The sequence below is a fragment of the Odontesthes bonariensis genome, chromosome 19 (assembly GCF_027942865.1).
Source record: "Odontesthes bonariensis isolate fOdoBon6 chromosome 19, fOdoBon6.hap1, whole genome shotgun sequence".
Lineage (NCBI taxonomy): Eukaryota > Metazoa > Chordata > Actinopteri > Atheriniformes > Atherinopsidae > Odontesthes > Odontesthes bonariensis.
Window position 1 is genome coordinate 549,019 of NC_134524.1, and position 22,029 is coordinate 571,047.

Consider the following 22,029-nt stretch of genomic DNA (forward strand, 5'->3'; position numbering starts at 1 on the left):
AGTCGGTACCTTTACTCTTCATCCGGGACCACTCCTTCCTCTCCACTCTGAAACACACAAAGTCGGTGTTCACAGTGAGTGTTCACACCCTGGAAAAAATGCCCCTCCAAAAATAAGTAAAAAAACAACAAATAAAAGACGTTTTTGCTTGAAATAAGCAAAAAAATCTGCCAATGGAACTAGTGAAAATCGGCTTGTCCAAATTTCTTGAAATAAAATGTGATATTTAGGACTTTTGAGATAAAAGTGATCATGAAATTAGCTTAAAAACCTCTTCAAATGAAAAAACAAAAAAAAAGCTTGTTTCATATGATATGTGACTCAAAACAATCTGAAATAGTACTTGTTAGGCAGTTGTGTCTTATATTAAGTGTAATGAGATATTTTGACTAGAAATGAGACAAATATACTTGGTAAGACTGATTTTTTCCATTCGGCACCACCACAGAAACCTCAGGAACCACGGGAACACCTGTCACAGGTGCGGCTGCTCACCTGTGTTTGGACGGGACGTATCCCAGCTCCTCCAGCTCCCCCTGCTGGTTGACCCGCCGGGCCTGCCACCACTCGTCGTCGGCGCTGTCCATCACGTGAAGAACCTCCCCAAAGTTAAAGTCCAGAGCCTGGGACAGGACGCCGCAGTCCCACTGCTTATCGTAGTCGAACAGAGCTCTGAAAGCAGATCACATGATCACACTCGGTCCTACAGGACCCGCCATCTTTACGCCTCAGGTGCGGCGGCTCGGCGTACCTGATGTAGAAGGTGCGGTTGGTTCTCAGGCTGCCGGACGAGCTGTTCATCATCTGCTCCCTCAGGTCGTGGATCTTTGCTTCAAACCGGCTGTACTCTGCACACACAGCCTGCCTGTTAGCTGAAGCAGGGGTTCACAAACTTTTCCGTGCCAAGGCCCCCCAAACAGTATCAGCTTCTGGCCCCCTTTGCAAACCACAGACAATGCTACAAAATATGTAAAGAAACATCAACTTTTAGAACGTATTTTCTTTCTTTTATTCACGGACAGCAGCTCGCTGTGTGAATGCAGCCTGACTAAATGCTCTTCTTTACGTCTGAAGAAGTCGACCATTTTTTCAGACTCTGACGGATGTTTTTGTATCAAGTGACGCTGAAGTTTCGAAGGTTTTGAACACTCATTTAGAGGGTCTCCAGACAGAGGACGCCATTTTTCTGTACGGCTGTAAAGCCAAACTTAATGTATGCTGCCTCATACTTTCTGATTTTAGTCGGCCAGTTCTTTCGGTCTCTTCCAAGTCAAAAATCTGTCCATTTTGGCTAAGCTAGCTACACGCTAGCTTGAGGAGCAGAGCAGCTTCAGAACAGGCACAAACCGCCAGGTCTACCATGTTTTGACTGGCAGCCAATCAGAAAGACAAGCATGGCAAATAACATTTCCATATGACATATTATTATAAATTATTTTACAATATTGATTAAAAAAATGTGACAATTTTTTATTATGAAAAATTTACACAAATTTACAAAAATTTAATTCTATTTTTTTCTTATCTTCACTCCAATTTTCTGAGCCCCCCCCTAGCGCCCCCTGGCGGCCCCCACTTTGAAAACCACTGAGCTAAAGGACTTCAGACTGGACCTGCTAACATCCTAACATCCAGCACATCAGACTCATCATATCCACACAGACCCTACCGGACAGTATAAAGGCATTATAAAGACGTTATACAGAGGTTATAAAGACATTATAAAGACAGTATAAAGACGTTATAAACAAGTTATAAACACGTTATACTCATATCCACACAGACCCTACCGGACGTTATAAAGAGTCAAGACATTATAAAGAGGTTATAAAGGCATTATAAAGACGTTATAAAGACGTTATAAAGGCGTTATAAAGACGTTAGAAAGGCGTTATAAAGAGGTTATAAAGGCGTTATAAAGGCATTATAAAGGCGTTATAAAGACGTTAGAAAGGCGTTATAAAGACGTTATAAAGGCGTTATAAAGGCGTTATAAAGACGTTATAAAGGCATTATAAAGGCGTTATAAAGACGTTAGAAAGGCGTTATAAAGAGGTTATAAAGGCATTATAAAGGCGTTATAAAGACGTTATAAAGGCATTATAAAGGCGTTATAAAGACGTTAGAAAGGCGTTATAAAGACGTTATAAAGGCGTTATAAAGACGTTATAAAGGCGTTATAAAGGCGTTATAAAGACGTTATAAAGGCATTATAAAGGCGTTATAAAGACGTTATAAAGACGTTATAAAGGTGTTATAAAGACGTATTACTCACCTTCAGGCCTGTACTGAGCCACTATGGTCACCGTCTGCCCGGCGTTCTTCAGAGCGGCTGCAGCCTGCTCGTGTGTGGCGTACCTGAGATCCACGCCGTTCACCTGCACACAGACAGGAGTCAGACTGTGGGGACCTGGTCTGTGGGGACCTGGTCTGTGGGGACCTGGTCTGTGGGGACCTGGTCTATGGGGACCTGGTCTATGGGGACCTGGTCTATGGGGACCTGGTCTGTGGGGACATGGTCTGTGGGGACATGGTCTATGGGGACATGGTCTGTGGGGACCTGGTCTATGGGGACATGGTCTGTGGGGACATGGTCTGCGGGGACATGGTCTATGGGGACCTGGTCCGTGGGGACATGGTCTATGGGGACATGGTCTGTGGGGACATGGTCTATGGGGACCTGGTCTGTGAGGACATGGTCTATGGGGACATGGTCTATGGGGACCTGGTCTATGGGGACCTGGTCTATGGGGACATGGTCTGTGGGGACATGGTCTGCGGGGACATGGTCTATGGGGACCTGGTCTGCGGGGACATGGTCTATGGGGACCTGGTCCGTGGGGACATGGTCTGTGGGGACCTGCTCTATGGGGACCTGGTCTGTGGGGACCTGATCTGTGGGGATCTGGTTTAAGTACTCACACTGAGGACCTGGTCTATGGGGACCTGGTCTATGGGGACCTGGTTACTCACGCTGAGGATCTGGTCTAAGTACTCACGCTGAGGATCTGGTCTGTGGGGACCTGGTCTAAGTACTCACGCTGAAGATCTGGTCTGTGGGGACCTGGTCTAAGTACTCACGCTGAGGATCTGGTCTGTGGGGACCTGGTCTAAGTACTCACGCTGAGGATCTGGTCTGTGGGGACCTGGTCTAAGTACTCACGCTGAGGATCTGGTCTGTGGGGACCTGGTCTAAGTACTCACGCTGAAGATCTGGTCTGTGGGGACCTGGTCTAAGTACTCACGCTGAGGATCTGGTCTATGGGGACCTGGTTTAAGTACTCACGCTGAGGATCTGGTCTATGGGGACCTGGTTACTCACGGTGAGGATCTGGTCTATGGGGACCTGGTCTATGGGGACCTGCTTACTCACGCTGAGGACCTGGTCAATGGAGACCTGGTCTATGGGGACCTGGTTACTCACGCTGAGGACCTGGTCTATGGGGACCTGGTCTATGGGGACCTGGTTACTCACGCTGAGGACCTGGTCTATGGGGACCTGGTTACTCATGATGAGGACCTGGTCTAAGTACTCACGCTGAGGATCTGGTCCCCCTTGCGCAGCTCCCCGCTCAGGTCTGCTGGTCCTCCTGCCAGGATGAAGGAGATGAAGATCCCCTCTCCGTCCTCCCCACCCACGATGTTGAAGCCCAGACCGGTGGAGCCGCGCTGGATGCAGACTCTGCGGGGCTCCCGGGAGTAGTCGTCCTCCCCCATCATGCCGCGGGGGATGGGGGAGTACCGGCGCGGGGATGGGGGAGGGAGGGCCTGGGGGTAGTCGCACATGTAGTCCGGCTCCATGTAGGCTGCAGGGGAGACGCAGAGTTTGGTTTGATTACACTGAGGAAGAAGGCGGGACTCCAGGATCAAACCGGATCTCAGGTACCGGATCTCAGGTGTACGTACAGCTGGTCAGGTCGGGCGGGCTGTAGCGCTCGACTTGGTTGATGTACTGCGAGGTGGGCGTGGCCACCTTCAGGTAGACCACCTCCCCCGTGTTCTTGAGGGCCGTCACGGCGTCTTCGTGCAGGATGTTCTCCAGGGACATGTGGTTCACCTGCCGGGTTCAGAGCTCAGGTTAGACCCCGGTCCTGTGAGGAAGCACCGACAAAAAGAAGAAGACGGGTCACGTACCGCCAGGATTTTGTCCCCAATCTGTAGCCGCCCATCGCGATGAGCAGCTCCACCCTCGATGATCTTGGTGACGTAGATGCTGTTGTCTCCAGGAACGTGTTGGTTCCCCACTCCTCCGGCTATGCTGAAGCCCAGACCTGAACCAGAGGGGGGCAAGATCTGTCAGTTCAAAGACCTGGATCAGAACCAGGTGAACACCTGGTTCTGATCCAGGTTATTCTGCTGTGAACACCTGGTTCTGATCCAGGTTATTCTGCTGTAAACACCTGGTTCTGATCCAGGTCATTCTGCTGTGAACACCTGGTTCTGATCCAGGTCATTCTGCTGTAAACACCTGGTTCTGATCCAGGTTATTCTGCTGTGAACACCTGGTTCTGATCCAGGTTATTCTGCTGTGAACACCTGGTTCTGATCCAGGTCATTCTGCTGTGAACACCTGGTTCTGATCCAGGTCATTCTGCTGTGAACACCTGGTTCTGATCCAGGTTATTCTGCTGTAAACACCTGGTTCTGATCCAGGTTATTCTGCTGTGAACACCTGGTTCTGATCCAGGTTATTATGCTGTAAACACCTGGTTCTGATCCAGGTTATTCTGCTGTGAACACCTGGTTCTGATCCAGGTCATTCGGCTGTGAACACCTGGTTCTGATCCAGGTTATTATGCTGTGAACACCTGGTTCTGATCCAGGTTATTCTGCTGTGAACACCTGGTTCTGATCCAGGTAAACACCTGGTTCTGATCCAGGTGAACACCTGGTTCTGATCCAGGTTATTCTGCTGTGAACACCTGGTTCTGATCCAGGTTATTCTGCTGTGAACACCTGGTTCTGATCCAGGTTATTCTGCTGTGAACACCTGGTTCTGATCCAGGTCATTCTGCTGTGAACACCTGGTTCTGATCCAGGTTATTCTGCTGTGAACACCTGGTTCTGATCCAGGTCATTCTGCTGTAAACACTTGGTTCTGATCCAGGTTATTATGCTGTGAACACCTGGTTCTGATCCAGGTTATTATGCTGTGAACACCTGGTTCTGATCCAGGTTATTATGCTGTGAACACCTGGTTCTGATCCAGGTTATTCTGCTGTAAACACCTGGTTCTGATCCAGGTTATTATGCTGTGAACACCTGGTTCTGATCCAGGTTATTCTACTGTAAACACCTGGTTCTGATCCAGGTCATTCTGCTGTGAACACCTGGTTCTGATCCAGGTCATTCTGCTGTAAACACCTGGTTCTGATCCAGGTGAACACCTGGTTCTGATCCAGGTTATTCTACTGTAAACACCTGGTTCTGATCCAGGTCATTCTGCTGTGAACACCTGGTTCTGATCCAGGTCATTCTGCTGTAAACACCTGGTTCTGATCCAGGTGAACACCTGGTTCTGATCCAGGTTATTCTACTGTAAACACCTGGTTCTGATCCAGGTAATTCTGCTGTAAACACCTGGTTCTGATCCAGGTGAACACCTGGTTCTGATCCAGGTTATTCTACTGTAAACACCTGGTTCTGATCCAGGTGAACACCTGGTTCTGATCCAGGTCATTCTGCTGTGAACACCTGGTTCTGATCCAGGTGAACACCTGGTTCTGATCCAGGTTATTCTGCTGTAAACACCTGGTTCTGATCCAGGTAAACACCTTGTTCTGATCCAGGTTATTATGCTGTGAACACCTGGTTCTGATCCAGGTGAACACCTGGTTCTGATCCAGGTTATTCTGCTGTGAACACCTGGTTCTGATCCACAAACCTTTGGGTCCCTTCATCAGTTTGATCTGGGTGACGCGCTCACTGGACGGGCGTCTCCGCAGGACGTACAGCCTCACCACAGGCCCCGCCTCCTTCAGCGCCTCCACGGCGAAGGAGTGCGTGACCTCGCGGACGTCCACGTCGTTGACGAACACGACGCTGTCGTTCACCCTGGAGACGGACAGAGAGAGTAAACCGGGTCAGAACCGGGTGGCGCTGGGGCGGGTCGTGATGGAGGCGCCGCGTCGCACCTGAGGCGCCCGTCCTGGGACGCCGCTCCCCCAGGGATGATCTTGGTGATGAAGATGGACGGGTCATCTCCGATGTGAGGGTTATCGGTTCCTCCTGCGATGCTGAAGCCCAGTCCAGAGTTGCCCTGAAGCACAGACGGACACATCAGGACCGGAACAACATGGCCGCCTGTTCGTGTTTCTGACCCTCTGATTAAAGGGGAAGTTCATTATGAAGGCATAGACACACATCTTACTCTGTTGCCAGACTCTTATTTTTCCCTTTCTGCCCTAAAGTTCGGCGTGCTACTAAACTGGCAGCGATACTCCCACCGACATAAAAAGCACACCGTTGCGTGCGTATCGATCGGGAATGGTGTGCTATTTCGTTTGGCTCTCATTAGTCAAAAGGAATTCCGGCAAAATCGGAAAATGTCGGAAAAATGTGGACGGGAAAACGCATGGAAAATGAAAAAAAATGCCATTTTGGGCCTTAACGAGCTTGAAAATGGCCTTTTCAGAGGCCTTATAACTCAGCCATACAGCATAGCACAGACCTCATTCAAAGTTTGTAAGTGACACGAGACTCTCGGCTTTAACTGAATCGAAGGGTTTGTATATATCTCATACAGCTTGGACGCAACGGCAGTTTACGTTTTAGGGAGACAAAGTGTCAGGTCCTGCGTCTCTCCCACTCTACCTCCCACTCTAAATTTCATTCTGCACGGATTCGTCAAACAAATCTCTCTCATGTCTGAAATATCTTGCCGATCTGGACAAATTTGATCACAAAACGTAGGCATTTTTGTCCTCTTTCACACAATGTCACACTCATTGACCTCTGCCACACAGATTTATCACAAATTGCCTCTGAGCGCAGAGTGCCGTCCCTCCACTCCATTTTAAATGGCTAAAATCATAAAATCAATGTGTAAAAATTATTTTAAAACTACCATTAAAAACGAGCCCGACTTGGTAGCCGAATGAAAATGACACCGCTGGCTTCTGCCGTCCCTTGGGGCGCTCACGGTACATAAATGATTCGGATACGACATTTACTTTTCGAGCTGTGACCGTTTGTTCGAGAAAGTAGGCGAAAGTCCAAAATAGTTCATTTTAAACGGGTAATAGTCTGTGTCAGTTGGAGCAGCTCGCATGCTAACGAGCTGTCTCCTAGCAACAAGCTTAACCGCCTGTTCTGGGCTGAGTTCTGTTTACTCTCTTTGTCCTACGGGTCAGAAATGCCCCGCCCTACCAACGCCCCAAAACAAAGCAACTTAATTGAATTTTAAATCCAAAATCTGTTTTGTATGATGAAACCGCCTGTTATTTATCTATTCAACTCAACTCAATACATTTTTTATCATGTAGTTTTTGTTACACAATACAAAAAGACAATCACCAGTTTTCAGGATTACACTTTTTTTTGTTTTTTTACCACAAACCAACTGTCAGTTGGACCAACAGTTTTCTTGTTTTCTCAGTTTTCTTTTACATAATAAAGGTTTATCATTGCTATTTTATAAATGTGAAGTAATTACTTCTGAATGAATTATTTTGAAAAAACAGTTTAAAAAAACAGTTAAAAAACAGTTAAAAAAAGTTTAAAAAAAAACAGCTAAAAACAGTTAAAAAATAGTTAAAAAACAGTTAAAAAAAAGTGTTAAAAACAGCTAAAAAAACAGTTTAAAAAAGTTTAAAAAACAGTTTAAAAAACAGCTAAAAACAGTTTAAAAAAACAGTTTAAAAAACAGTTAAAAAAACAGTTAAAAAAAAACCAGCTAAAAAAAAGGAAAAAAAAAACAGTTTAAAAAAAAGGAAAAAAATAGTTAAAAAGCAATTTAAAAAAAACAGTTTAAAAAAACAGTTAAAATGCTGTTTAAATGTTTTTATAATTCACGGGTCAGAAATGACCCATAAGACAATCTTTGTGCCCTAGTGGTGTACAGCCCACATGGAAACATAAACAAAAATAAAGTCTGACTTCTTCTAATGATGGGGTCCCTTTAGGAAAAGTCAGAACATTTCAAGTTGGAAAAAGATAGTTTAAGGTATTTTTTATACAGCTAAACATGGTGGTGGCTCACTTTAATTTAACTCAGCAGGAGGGTTAAACCTTATTTCTGGCATAGAACACCTTCATCTACTGCCCGATAACAGTTTGGTGAAAGTCGGCATCCTTCGGGAGATATCTGGAGATCTGTAAATATCCATATAACAGAGAGAACGGGTACAGCCTCTGAATAAGGATTTATCTGTCTTTATTCCACCAACACTTTAAGACCAATGAATGAACGCGTGCTGTTGCACTGTTAGCTCAGAGCTGTTAGCTGTTAGCTCAGAGCTGTTAGCTGTTAGCTCAGAGCTGTTAGCTGTTAGCTCAGAGCTGTTAGCTGTTAGCTCAGAGCTGTTAGCTGTTAGCTCAGAGCTGTTAGCTGTTAGCTCAGAGCTGTTGCACTGTTAGCTCAGAGCTGTTGCACTGTTAGCTCAGAGCTGTTAGCTGTTAGCTCAGAGCTGTTAGCTGTTAGCTCAGAGCTGTTAGCTGTTAGCTCAGAGCTGTTAGCTGTTAGCTCAGAGCTGCCGTGTTGGTGTTATCCGGGGCTATCGGGCGGCCTATAGGAAGCGTTCTACACGCTCTACTGGGATGACATCATCGTCATTCACAGCTCATTCGGTCGGCTAACTGCACACAGAGTCTGCTCGTTCTGTGCAGCATGGCAGGCTCATTCCACACCACCTGCTGATGAAGAAGCTCACACACCACATGACAGCTGACCGAATGTGTTTTCTTCATGAGTGTTTATTAAACCAGAGTCCTGCTGTGTGTTTACCATCCATCTGTAACAAGTCCTGTGAGCGTAGGAATGAACTGGCTACAGAGACATCCATCTGTCTTCCTCTGCACATGCAGAACATTTCAGTTCTTTACTGTGAGATGAGTTTAGATTATGTTACAGCTCACAGATGCGTAACTCCTGGTTAAAAAACTTTAATTTAGTGAATAATCACCTTCACAGATTAGAGTCTGCTGTGTTTTAATGGTCATATGTGGATCCTGGGTTGGTTAGGCTAACATGGAGCTATGTCCTGGGGGTTAGGGTTAGCAGACCCCACATTCACCTGTGAGTGCAGTTCAGCCGGTGACCAGCAGGGGGCTGGGGAACATCTGAGGAGAGACTCGATGTTTTGGGGCTGAAACTATCTCCACCTGTGCTGAGATCTAAACATGCACAGCAGCGAATGTTTGAAAGGATGATGTTCTGCTTTCAGTCAGAGATCACTCAGCTCAGATCTGCCCCCCAGTGGGGCTCACCAAATGGAGACATTTTTAAATCCAGGTTAAAAACATTTCTGTTCTCATGCGTCTATGCATGAAATCTGCACGCTATCTTTTAATTTATCTGGACTGTTGCTCATTTTAATTATTTTTATTTGTTTCTCTTTATTTTTTTAATCATTTAAATTATTTTATTTGTTTCTCTTTATTTTCTTTTAATCATTTAAATTATTTTATTTGTTTCTCTTTATATTTTTTTAATCATTTTAATCATTTTATTTGTTTTTATTTATATTCTTTTAATCATTTAAATTATTTAATTTCTTTCTCTTTATATTTTTTTATTCATTTAAATGATTTTATTTGTTTCTCTTTATGTTCTTTTATGCATTTTTAATGCTTCTTCCACTCCCTGCTGCAATGCTTTTATTTTATGTGGAGCACTTTGAACTGTTTTAGACATGAAATGTGCTGTATAAATAAATTTGATTTGATCTGATTTGATTTGATTTAACCCTCTGAGACCCAGAACGCACGAGCAGGAAGCTGGCGAGTAAAGGTTCAAAGTGTGAAACAAAGCGAAGCCATCGGCTGTCTGAGGAGGCTGCGGCCCTCCTCCAGATGGAGCCAACATGGTGATGAACAGACGGGCTGCAGAGTCAGCTGTCTGAGCAGTGACTCAGCCTCCTCTCAGAAGTCTGACATGCTTCTCTGCTCCGTCCATCTGAGGTTCCTCCGGAGTGAGCGGGGAGGAAACTGAAAGTCGGAGCGGATCTGAGGACGGTTTGATTTCTGAAAGGAGCCGGCAGCCGGTTATAAATAACCCGCTGATGTCAGCCGAGTGGGGTTTGTTCTGCAGGGGGGGTGGAGACGGCTTTCAGATGCAGAGTGACAGGTTCTAAAAGCAGAATGGCGAGGAGCTATTTGTGGACGCTGCGGGCCCGTGTGTGCGTGCCGTGTGCGCGTGCCGTGTGCGCGTGAGTGTCGGTGCGTCCTCACCCTCTCCAGCGTGATCTCTTCGTACTCCAGCTCTCCCTCTGATCCGTTCATCTGGAACCACACAAACAGTCACACGGGTTAAAATCACATTCCAGCATCTCTCTGCCCGTCGCCACGGCAACTCCATGGTAACAGCTGTTGAGCCCTCAGGGGGCCGGTTACCAGGGCAACTGTAACCGTAGCCATGGTGACCACCTCTCTGTGTCATGCCATCTCCGGCACACGGTCCTCAACACTACAGGACGTGGTCATTACGTCACTTCCTGTTGGGGGGGTCAGAATCTGTGAAAGTCTCCAGAGACGTTCAGCCGTTAAATTAAAGCTTCACACGTTCATCACAGTTTCCAGCTGCAGGTCATTCATTCAGAGGGTTTAAATAAACTCCAGACCACTGATTACCCAGCAGATCAACCATTTATATCCATGATAAATCAATGATAAATCAATGATTTATATCAACGATAAATCAATGATAAATCAATGATTTATATCAATGATTTATATCCATGATAAATCAATGATTTATATCAATGATAAATCAATGATAAATCAATGATAAATCAATGATTTATATCAACGATAAATCAATGATAAATCAATGATTTATATCCATGATAAATCAATGATAAATCAATGATTTATATCCATGATAAATCAATGATTTATATCAATGATAAATCAATGATAAATCAATGATTTATATCCATGATAAATCAATGATAAATCAACGATAAATCAATGATTTATATCCATGATAAATCAATGATTTATATCAATGATAAATCAATGATAAATCAATGATAAATCAATGATTTATATCAACGATAAATCAATGATAAATCAATGATTTATATCCATGATAAATCAATGATAAATCAATGATAAATCAATGATTTATATCCATGATAAATCAATGATAAATCCATGATAAATCAATGATTTATATCAATGATAAATCAATGATAAATCAATGATAAATCAATGATTTATATCATGATAAATCAATGATTTATATCAATAATAAATCAATGATTTATATCCATGATAAATCAATGATTTATATCAATGATAAATCAATGATAAATCAATGATTTATATCCATGATAAATCAATGATTTATATCAACGATAAATCAATGATAAATCAATGATAAATCAATGATTTATATCAACGATAAATCAATGATAAATCAATGATTTATATCCATGATAAATCAATGATAAATCAATGATAAATCAATGATTTATATCCATGATAAATCAATGATTTATATCAATGATAAATCAATGATAAATCAATGATTTATATCCATGATAAATCAATGATAAATCAACGATAAATCAATGATTTACATCCATGATAAATCAATGATTTATATCAATGATAAATCAATGATAAATCAATGATAAATCAATGATTTATATCAACGATAAATCAATGATAAATCAATGATTTATATCCATGATAAATCAATGATAAATCAATGATAAATCAATGATTTATATCCATGATAAATCAATGATTTATATCAATGATAAATCAATGATAAATCAATGATTTATATCCATGATAAATCAATGATAAATCAACGATAAATCAATGATTTATATCCATGATAAATCAATGATTTATATCAACGATAAATCAATGATAAATCAATGATAAATCAATGATTTATATCAACGATAAATCAATGATAAATCAATGATTTATATCCATGATAAATCAATGATAAATCAATGATAAATCAATGATTTATATCCATGATAAATCAATGATAAATCCATGATAATTCAATGATTTATATCAATGATAAATCAATGATAAATCAATGATAAATCAATGATTTATATCATGATAAATCAATGATTTATATCAATAATAAATCAATGATTTATATCCATGATAAATCAATGATTTATATCAATGATAAATCAATGATAAATCAATGATTTATATCCATGATAAATCAATGATTTATATCAATAATAAATCAATGATTTATATCCATGATAAATCAATGATTTATATCAATGATAAATCAATGATAAATCAATTATTTATATCCATGATAAATCAATGATAAATCAATGATTTATATCAACGATAAATCAATGATAAATCAATGATTTATATCCATGATAAATCAATGATAAATCAATGATAAATCAATGATTTATATCATGATAAATCAATGATAAATCAATGATAAATCAATGATTTATATCAACGATAAATCAATGATAAATCAATGATAAATTAATGATAAATCAATGATAAATCAATGATTTATATCAATGATAAATTAATGATAAATCAATGATAAATCAATGATAAATCAATTATTTATATCATGATAAATCAATGATAAATCAATGATTTATATCAATGATAAATCAATGATAAATCAATGATTTATATCAATGATAAATCAATGATAAATCAATGATAAATCAATGATTTATATCAACGATTTATATCAACGATTTATATCAATGATAAATCAATGATAAATCAATGATTTATATCCATGATAAATCAATGATTTATATCCATGATAAATCAATGATTTATATCAATGATAAATCAATGATAAATCAATGATTTATATCAATGATAAATCAATGATTTATATCATGATAAATCAATGATTTATATCAATGATAAATCAATGATAAATCAATGATTTATATCAATGATAAATCAATGATTTATATCATGATAAAGCAATGATCAAAATCATTGATTGAAGGATGAAAGAAGAGCTTTGGGATGTCGTTCAAGCAGCCTGGAGAACTAAATCAGGTTGCTTTTTAACATGGTGACATCCCTACAGACGGTCCAGAACCACACGGCTCTGACTCGCACTGACTCTGGACTGGTGGACCGGTTCTGCCGGTCTCGGTCCTTTAAACAGGTTCTGCTCTTCCTGCTGACATCAGAGTGAACTGAATCTGCAGTTTGGGTAAAAGCAGCATGAATAATGTAAACTCAACCTGCAGCCAGGTTCCCTGATGTGTGGGAAATGTCAGCTTTAAGAGTTTATCCGTCAGACATTTTTAAATCAGAGAAGATGCAGCAATAAAGGCGTTTATGAGGTTTGATGCTTGTTCTAAATGTCTTTGTTAACCAAATCTATAACTCGTGCTTCAGTGGCGTCGATATAACAAGTTATTCAGCATCACGTGTGATTCACACAGAAATAATGTCAATAATGTCCTTTTATCATTAGAATGAAACATATGAGCGTCTGAAAAGCTGTCCAACAAAGACCGGTTCTGGGTTTATTCTGCAGGTCCTCAGTCCTGGAGGATCAACGCCTGATCTGAGGTACCAGATACAGCAGAAGGTGTTTTCACTCACAGGTACAGCTGGCAGAGGTCCCTTCATCATCCTGAGTCTGGATTTATGAACAACACCCCCATCAAACAGCTGCGGGAAGGTCCCCGAGCCCAAATCAGCCGGCCTGAAGCTGATTTCTCTTAAGCTCTAAACTCTGTAAACTTTAGCAACATTTGAAACATTTTCAGGTGAGAAAGTAGTCGTTTAGATCCCCAACGTGTTGAAAACCTGACAAAATACCGGCTGTTTACAATTTTGTTCCCACGAATTCGGCGCTACTAAAGCTAGCCGCAGTGAGCTAACGCACTTCCTGTTATTTTCACAAAATAAAATACCCGTTGCCTTTTATCATAGGGAAAGCCATTACCATACAATTGGTGCTTTTGTTTTGAAAACAGGAAGTGAACCTACCCTCGTTGTAGCTAGCTTGAAACTGCCGTTTTGACAGGAAATGACGATCGGCGACGTCACGTTACGTTGCATCTTTTGTAGTTTGAGTATGAGTAGTAACCTCATGATGCATACCCAACATTTAGGAGGATCTAGTATGCATCCGGGAACTTCTGCTTACTCAAACTCGCATACTAACTCAGAAAGTTAGTAGGAGAAGTAGGAGAAGTATGCGGTTTGGAACACAGCCACTGTTTCCAGCTCTGTTTCAGTGGGAAGTTTCCTTTATGTCTGCATCACGTTTGAATAGAAGAAGAAGAAGAATTAGAAGAAGCCGCCGTTGGGCCGCCGTTGGGCCGCCGTTGGGCCGCCGTTGGGCCGCCGCTGGGCCGCCGTTGGGCCGCCGTTGGGCCGCCGCTGGGCCGCCGTTGGGCCGCCGCTGGGCCGCCGCTGGGCCGCCGCTGGGCCGCCGCTGGGCCGCCGCTGGGCCGCCGTTGGGCCGCCGTTGGGCCGCCGTTGGGCCGCCGTTGGGCCGCCGTTGGGCCGCGCCGGGGGAACCTGATTGAAGCAACTAATGAAGGCTCAGAGAGCATCCAGACCCGACCCGGTGGTTCTGACGCTGCTCACGGATTCATTCAATAATTCAGGCTCATGAATTTAAAAGTCCGGGTCGCTTCCTGCAGACATTAAATATGTAAAATCAGACCCAGAACTGAGTTCTTCTTCCAGTGATCAGAACCAACAGGGTCCGTTTACAAAGGTGGACCTGCCTGTTTGTGTTTCAGTCAGCGGGCCTGATCAGAACCCCCTCGTCCCAGCGGGCCTCATCAGAACCCCCCAGAACCCCCCCATCCCAGCGGGCCTCATCAGAACCCCCTTGTCCTAGTGGGCCTGATCAGAACCCCCCCTGTCCCGGCGGGCCTGATCAGAACCCCCCCGTCCCAGCGGGCCTGATCAGAACCCCCCCGTCCCAGCGGGCCTCATCAGAACCCCCCAGAACCCCCCCATCCCAGCGGGCCTCATCAGAACCCCCTTGTCCTAGTGGGCCTGATCAGAACCCCCCCGTCCCAGCGGGCCTGATCAGAACCCCCCCGTCCCGGCGGGCCTGATCAGAACCCCCCCGTCCCGGCGGGCCTGATCAGAATCCCCTCGTCCCAGCGGGCCTCATCAGAACCCCCCCAGAACCCCCCCGTCCCGGCGGGCCTGATCAGAACCCCCCCGTCCCAGCGGGCCTGATCAGAACCCCCTCGTCCCAGCGGGCCTCATCAGAACCCCCCCAGAACCCCCCCGTCCCGGCGGGCCTGATCAGAACCCCCCCGTCCCAGCGGGCCTCATCAGAACCCCCCCAGAACCCCCCCGTCCCGGCGGGCCTGATCAGAACCCCCCCGTCCCGGCGGGCCTGATCAGAACCCCCCCGTCCCAGCGGGCCTCATCAGAACCCCCCCAGAACCCCCCCGTCCCGGCGGGCCTGATCAGAACCCCCCCGTCCCAGCGGGCCTGATCAGAATCCCCTCGTCCCAGCGGGCCTCATCAGAACCCCCCCAGAACCCCCCCGTCCCGGCGGGCCTGATCAGAACCCCCCCGTCCCGGCGGGCCTGATCAGAACCCCCCCGTCCCAGCGGGCCTCATCAGAACCCCCCCAGAACCCCCCCGTCCCGGCGGGCCTGATCAGAACCCCCCCGTCCCGGCGGGCCTGATCAGAACCCCCCCGTCCCAGCGGGCCTCATCAGAACCCCCCCAGAACCCCCCCGTCCCAGCGGGCCTCATCAGAACCCCCCCAGAACCCCCTCGTCCCAGCGGGCCTCATCAGAACCCCCCCAGAACCCCCCCGTCCCGGCGGGCCTGATCAGAACCCCCCCGTCCCGGCGGGCCTGATCAGAACCCCCCCGTCCCAGCGGGCCTCATCAGAACCCCCCCAGAACCCCCCCGTCCCGGCGGGCCTGATCAGAACCCCCTCGTCCCAGCGGGCCTGATCAGAACCCCCCCGTCCCGGCGGGCCTGATCAGAATCCCCTCGTCCCGGCGGGCCTGATCAGAACCCCCCCATCCCGGCGGGCCTGATCAGAACCCCCCCGTCCCAGCGGGCCTGATCAGAACCCCCTGCCTCCCTGCGCTGCAGAGCTCCAGCTGGGTTATATAACAGGCAGCAGAGGGGGAGTGTGTTCCTGCTCACTGGGAATTAATTAAGCTACACCTCATTTCCCCTGACAGCTCGGTTTCTGCTGCTCACAGAGGTCAGAACATCCGCTCCACATCCATCAGAACCACAGCCGGGCCGTGGGTCAGCTCTCACTTAGTGTGAACACTGATGCGTCTCCATCAGCCCGACCAGGACAGGTTCTGCTGGACCTTCCTGCTCAGAGACGGCCAGCAAACAGAACGCCTCTGCGCACATTTACGGCTGAATTACCATAATCCAAGCGGTGCCAAACAGAGCAGAGCCTGAACAGAGTCAGCTGAGGTGGGCGGGGCCCGTTCACACGTCCCTGAATGAGGACAAAGGTAAAGTCACACTCAACGCCATTTTAGCGTTTTTCTTTTATCCCTCCGGACCAATCCGCTGAAATGCATCACTCAGTGGGGTCACATGGCTCTGAAAGGATCAGATTATTGGCTAAATCACAATAAGAATGAGCTGAGCGAGGGTAATTCTCCTTGGATATATGGCGGTGAATGAATGGGATCAGAGGCACAAAGCGTGTCATACCCCGGTATGATAGGTGGCGCTGTACCTAGGGATGGGAATCGAAAACCGGTTCTTGTTGAGAACCGGTTCCCAGTGTTTCAATTCCTTGGAATCGTTTGGCGCTTTTTGCAAACGATTCCCTTATCGATTCCAGTGGGCGCGAATGACGTCACCACGCAACGTTGCGTGGCGAGTCCAGCGCAGCCAGCAGCCAACAGTAAACATGGCGCCCAAGCGGTACAAACGCTCGAAAGTTTGGTTACACATCCCTAAAAAAGACGACAACAGGGCAACTTGCAAAGTGAATATTTCACCAAAGGGAGGAAATACTACCAACATGCAGTAACTATGAATGAATGATTAACGTTGGTGAATCTGAACCCAGCAACGTTAGCAACGTTAGCATGTCCTCGGCTAACACTGCAGGTAACTAACTAACAAACACTGCCTATCATGTTAGCGCCATTTGCCTGATTGTAAAAGCTGCTGTTAGTAACGGTTAAGGTTAAATGAATGCCTTCTCAGGCATTACATTTAGATGAAATCATGAGAGACAGAGCCTGACTGGCTCAGAGCCAGAGGCTGGTGGTACTACCCCCAGTTCACCTCTACCTCCAGCTTCTCCTTTCACCAGAGCAGGAAGAGTTAAATTACCCAGGCCAGGATAGACCAATGTGGACCTCACCGTTGTTGGGTTTGTGAGGTCACGACTCGTGTTACTTCTAAACTAAACAAAGTTGATGCTAATCGACCGGTTTGTTGTCCTTTTTCTCCAAATGAGAATCGATAAGGGAACCGACAAAGAACCGAATAGTTAAGCAGAATCGAAAATGGAATTGGAATCGTAAACATCTTATCAATTCCCATCCCTAGCTGTACCCATTCCAGCTGTTGCTAATAGAGCCACTTCCTGTTGACCTCTTCACCACCACCAACAACAACAAACTCAGGCGTTGGAGAAAGATGGAGAACGCAGAGCCAGATGAAGCTACGTCCCTCTACATTTGGTCTGTGATGAGCTGCTTGTTGCACAAACTCGATGCCCAACGGAGCGTTCTCCATCGCGTTGTTTGTTTCTTTCTGACGGCGACAACAACAGGAATTTCGTCTCCTTTGACTTCCGGGTCACGACCCCGGGAAAACATCTGGAGCATGCGCAGAACGCAAAGTCTGATTCACCACGTGCTTCAGCGTCTACAAGCAGGTTTAGAGTGACTTTCAACCCAGTTATCTCGGGGTCTGAATCCGATCCGATCCAATTCTTAGTCAGATTAAGGTGTCTACATGCACTTAATAACTCAGTCTGATTGTGATTTAGCCAATAATCTGATCCGATCCAATTCTTAGTCAGATTAAGGTGTCTACATGCACTTAATAACTCAGTCTGATTGTTATCTAGCCAATGGTCCGGCACCTGATGGTCCAGCACCTTATGGTCCGGCACCTGATGGTCCAGCACCTTATGGTCCCGCACCTTATGGTCCCGCACCTTATGGTCCCGCACCTTATGGTCCAGCACCTTATTGTCCAGCACCTGATGGTCCAGCACCTTATGGTCCGGCACCTAATGGTCCCGCACCTTATGGTCCGGCACCTGATGGTCCGGCACCTTATGGTCCCGCACCTTATGGTCCCGCACCTTATGGTCCCGCACCTTATGGTCCCGCACCTTATGGTCCAGCACCTTATTGTCCAGCACCTGATGGTCCAGCACCTTATGGTCCGGCACCTAATGGTCCCGCACCTTATGGTCCGGCACCTGATGGTCCGGCACCTGATGGTCCAGCACCTTATGGTCCCGCACCTTATGGTCAAGCACCTTATTGTCCAGCACCTGATGGTCCAGCACCTTATGGTCCGGCACCTAATGGTCCCGCACCTTATGGTCCCGCACCTGATGGTCCGGCACCTTATGGTCCCGCACCTAATGGTCCCGCACCTTATGGTCCCGCACCTGATGGTCCCGCACCTTATGGTCCAGCACCTTATGGTCCCGCACCTTATGGTCCCGCACTTGATGGTCCAGCACCTTATGGTCCGGCACCTGATGGTCCAGCACCTGATGGGCCCGCACCTGATGGTCCAGCACCTGATGGTCCAGCACCTGATGGTCCCGCACCTGATGGTCCCGCACCTGATGGTCCCGCACCTGATGGTCCAGCACCTGATGGTCCAGCACCTTATGGTCCAGCACCTGATGGTCCAGTACCTGATGGTCCAGCACCTGATGGTCCAGCACCTGATGGTCCAGCACCTGATGGTCCCGCACCTGATGGTCCCGCACCTGATGGTCCAGCACCTGATGGTCCAGCACCTTATGGGCCAGCACCTGATGGTCCGGCACCTTATGGTCCCGCACCTGATGGTCCAGCACCTGATGGTCCAGCACCTGATGGTCCAGCACCTTATGGTCCAGCACCTGATGGTCCCGCACCTGATGGTCCCGCACCTTATGGTCCCGCACCTTATGGTCCCGCACCTGATGGTCCCGCACCTTATGGTCCAGCACCTTATGGTCCCGCACCTTATGGTCCCGCACCTGATGGTCCCGCACCTTATGGTCCAGCACCTTATGGTCCCGCACCTTATGGTCCCGCACCTGATGGTCCCGCACCTTATGGTCCCGCACCGTATGGTCCGGCACCTTATGGTCCCGCACCTGATGGTCCCGCACCTTATGGTCCCGCACCTTATGGTCCCGCACCTGATGGTCCCGCACCTTATGGTCCCGCACCTTATGGTCCCGCACCTTATGGTCCCGCACCTGATGGTCCAGCACCTTATGGTCCAGCACCTTATGGTCCCGCACCTGATGGTCCAGCACCTTATGGTCCAGCACCTGATGGTCCCGCACCTGATGGTCCAGCACCTTATGGTCCCGCACCTTATGGTCCCGCACCTGATGGTCCCGCACCTTATGGTCCAGCACCTTATGGTCCCGCACCTTATGGTCCCGCACTTGATGGTCCAGCACCTTATGGTCCGGCACCTGATGGTCCCGCACCTTATGGTCCCGCACTTGATGGTCCAGCACCTTATGGTCCGGCACCTGATGGTCCAGCACCTGATGGTCCCGCACCTGATGGTCCAGCACCTGATGGTCCAGCACCTTATGGTCCAGCACCTGATGGTCCAGTACCTTATGGTCCAGCACCTGATGGTCCAGCACCTGATGGTCCAGCACCTGATGGTCCAGCACCTGATGGTCCCGCACCTGATGGTCCCGCACCTGATGGTCCAGCACCTGATGGTCCAGCACCTTATGGGCCGGCACCTGATGGTCCGGCACCTTATGGTCCCGCACCTGATGGTCCAGCACCTGATGGTCCAGCACCTGATGGTCCAGCACCTTATGGTCCAGCACCTGATGGTCCCGCACCTGATGGTCCCGCACCTTATGGTCCCGCACCTTATGGTCCCGCACCTGATGGTCCCGCACCTTATGGTCCAGCACCTTATGGTCCCGCACCTTATGGTCCCGCACCTGATGGTCCCGCACCTTATGGTCCAGCACCTTATGGTCCCGCACCTTATGGTCCCGCACCTGATGGTCCCGCACCTTATGGTCCCGCACCGTATGGTCCGGCACCTTATGGTCCCGCACCTGATGGTCCCGCACCTTATGGTCCCGCACCTTATGGTCCCGCACCTGATGGTCCCGCACCTTATGGTCCCGCACCTTATGGTCCCGCACCTTATGGTCCCGCACCTGATGGTCCAGCACCTTATGGTCCAGCACCTTATGGTCCCGCACCTGATGGTCCAGCACCTTATGGTCCAGCACCTGATGGTCCCGCACCTGATGGTCCAGCACCTTATGGTCCCGCACCTTATGGTCCCGCACCTGATGGTCCCGCACCTTATGGTCCAGCACCTTATGGTCCCGCACCTTATGGTCCCGCACCTGATGGTCCCGCACCTTATGGTCCCGCACCTTATGGTCCCGCACCTTATGGTCCCGCACCTGATGGTCCCGCACCTTATGGTCCCGCACCTTATGGTCCCGCACCTGATGGTCCCGCACCTGATGGTCCCGCACCTTATGGTCCCGCACCGTATGGTCCGGCACCTGATGGTCCCGCACCTGATGGTCCAGCACCTTATGGTCCAGCACCTGATGGTCCAGCACCTTATGGTCTAGCACCTGATGGTCCCGCACCTTATGGTCCCGCACCCTATGGTCCCGCACCTTATGGTCCCGCACCTGATGGTCCCGCACCTTATGGTCCAGCACCTTATGGTCCCGCACCTTATGGTCCCGCACCTGATGGTCCCGCACCTTATGGTCCGGCACCGTATGGTCCGGCACCTTATGGTCCCGCACCTAATGGTCCCGCAACTTATGGTCCCGCACCTGATGGTCCCGCACCTTATGGTCCAGCACCTTATGGTCCCGCACCTTATGGTCCCGCACCTTATGGTCCCGCACCTTATGGTCCCGCACCTTATGGTCCAGCACCTTATGGTCCCGCACCTTATGGTCCCACACCGTATGGTCCAGCACCTTATGGTCCCGCACCTAATGGTCCCGCACCTTATGGTCCCGCACCTTATGGTCCCGCACCTTATGGTCCCGCACCGTATGGTCCCGCACCTTATGGTCCCGCACCTTATGGTCCCGCACCTTATGGTCCCGCACCTGATGGTCCAGTTCAGCACCTGATGGTTCAGCACCTGATGGTCCAGCACCTGATGGTCCCGCACCTTATGGTCCAGCACCTTATGGTCCCGCACCTTATGGTCCCGCACCTTATGGTCCCGCACCTGATGGTCCAGTTCAGCACCTGATGGTTCAGCACCTGATGGTCCAGCACCTGATGGTCCCGCACCTTATGGTCCAGCACCTGATGGTCCCGCACCTTATGGTCCAGCACCTTATGGTCCCGCACCTTATGGTCCCGCACCTTATGGTCCAGCACCTTATGGTCCCGCACCTTATGGTCCGGCACCTGATGGTCCAGCACCTGATGGTCCGGCACCTGATGGTCCAGCACCTTATGGTCCCGCACCTGATGGTCCAGCACCTTATGGTCCAGCACCTGATGGTCCGGCACCTTATGGTCTGGCAGCTGATGGTCCAGCACCTGATGGTCCCGCACCTGATGGTCCAGCACCTTATGGTCCAGCACCTGATGGTCCGGCACCTTATTGTCCAGCACCTTATTGTCCAGCACCTTATGGTCCCGCACCTTATGGTCCCGCACCTTATGGTCCCGCACCTTA

The 22,029-nt window shown here is 47.7% G+C and overlaps 1 protein-coding gene across 3 annotated transcripts in view; it reads right to left on the reverse strand.

Moving 5' to 3' along the window:
* dlg4b (discs, large homolog 4b (Drosophila)) overlaps positions 1–22,029 on the reverse strand; it is a 69,334-nt gene that overhangs the window by 14,113 nt on the left and 33,192 nt on the right. For all 3 annotated transcript variants that reach the window (XM_075450784.1, XM_075450783.1, XM_075450785.1), the window contains 10 exons: positions 10,390–10,440; positions 6,135–6,259; positions 5,885–6,054; positions 4,135–4,271; positions 3,907–4,057; positions 3,538–3,806; positions 2,276–2,378; positions 752–848; positions 496–672; positions 10–47 (listed from right to left, as the gene is read on the reverse strand). In XM_075450784.1, the coding sequence (XP_075306899.1) occupies positions 10–47; positions 496–672; positions 752–848; positions 2,276–2,378; positions 3,538–3,806; positions 3,907–4,057; positions 4,135–4,271; positions 5,885–6,054; positions 6,135–6,259; positions 10,390–10,440 (1,318 nt within the window). The remainder of the gene's footprint in view (positions 1–9; positions 48–495; positions 673–751; positions 849–2,275; positions 2,379–3,537; positions 3,807–3,906; positions 4,058–4,134; positions 4,272–5,884; positions 6,055–6,134; positions 6,260–10,389; positions 10,441–22,029) is intronic.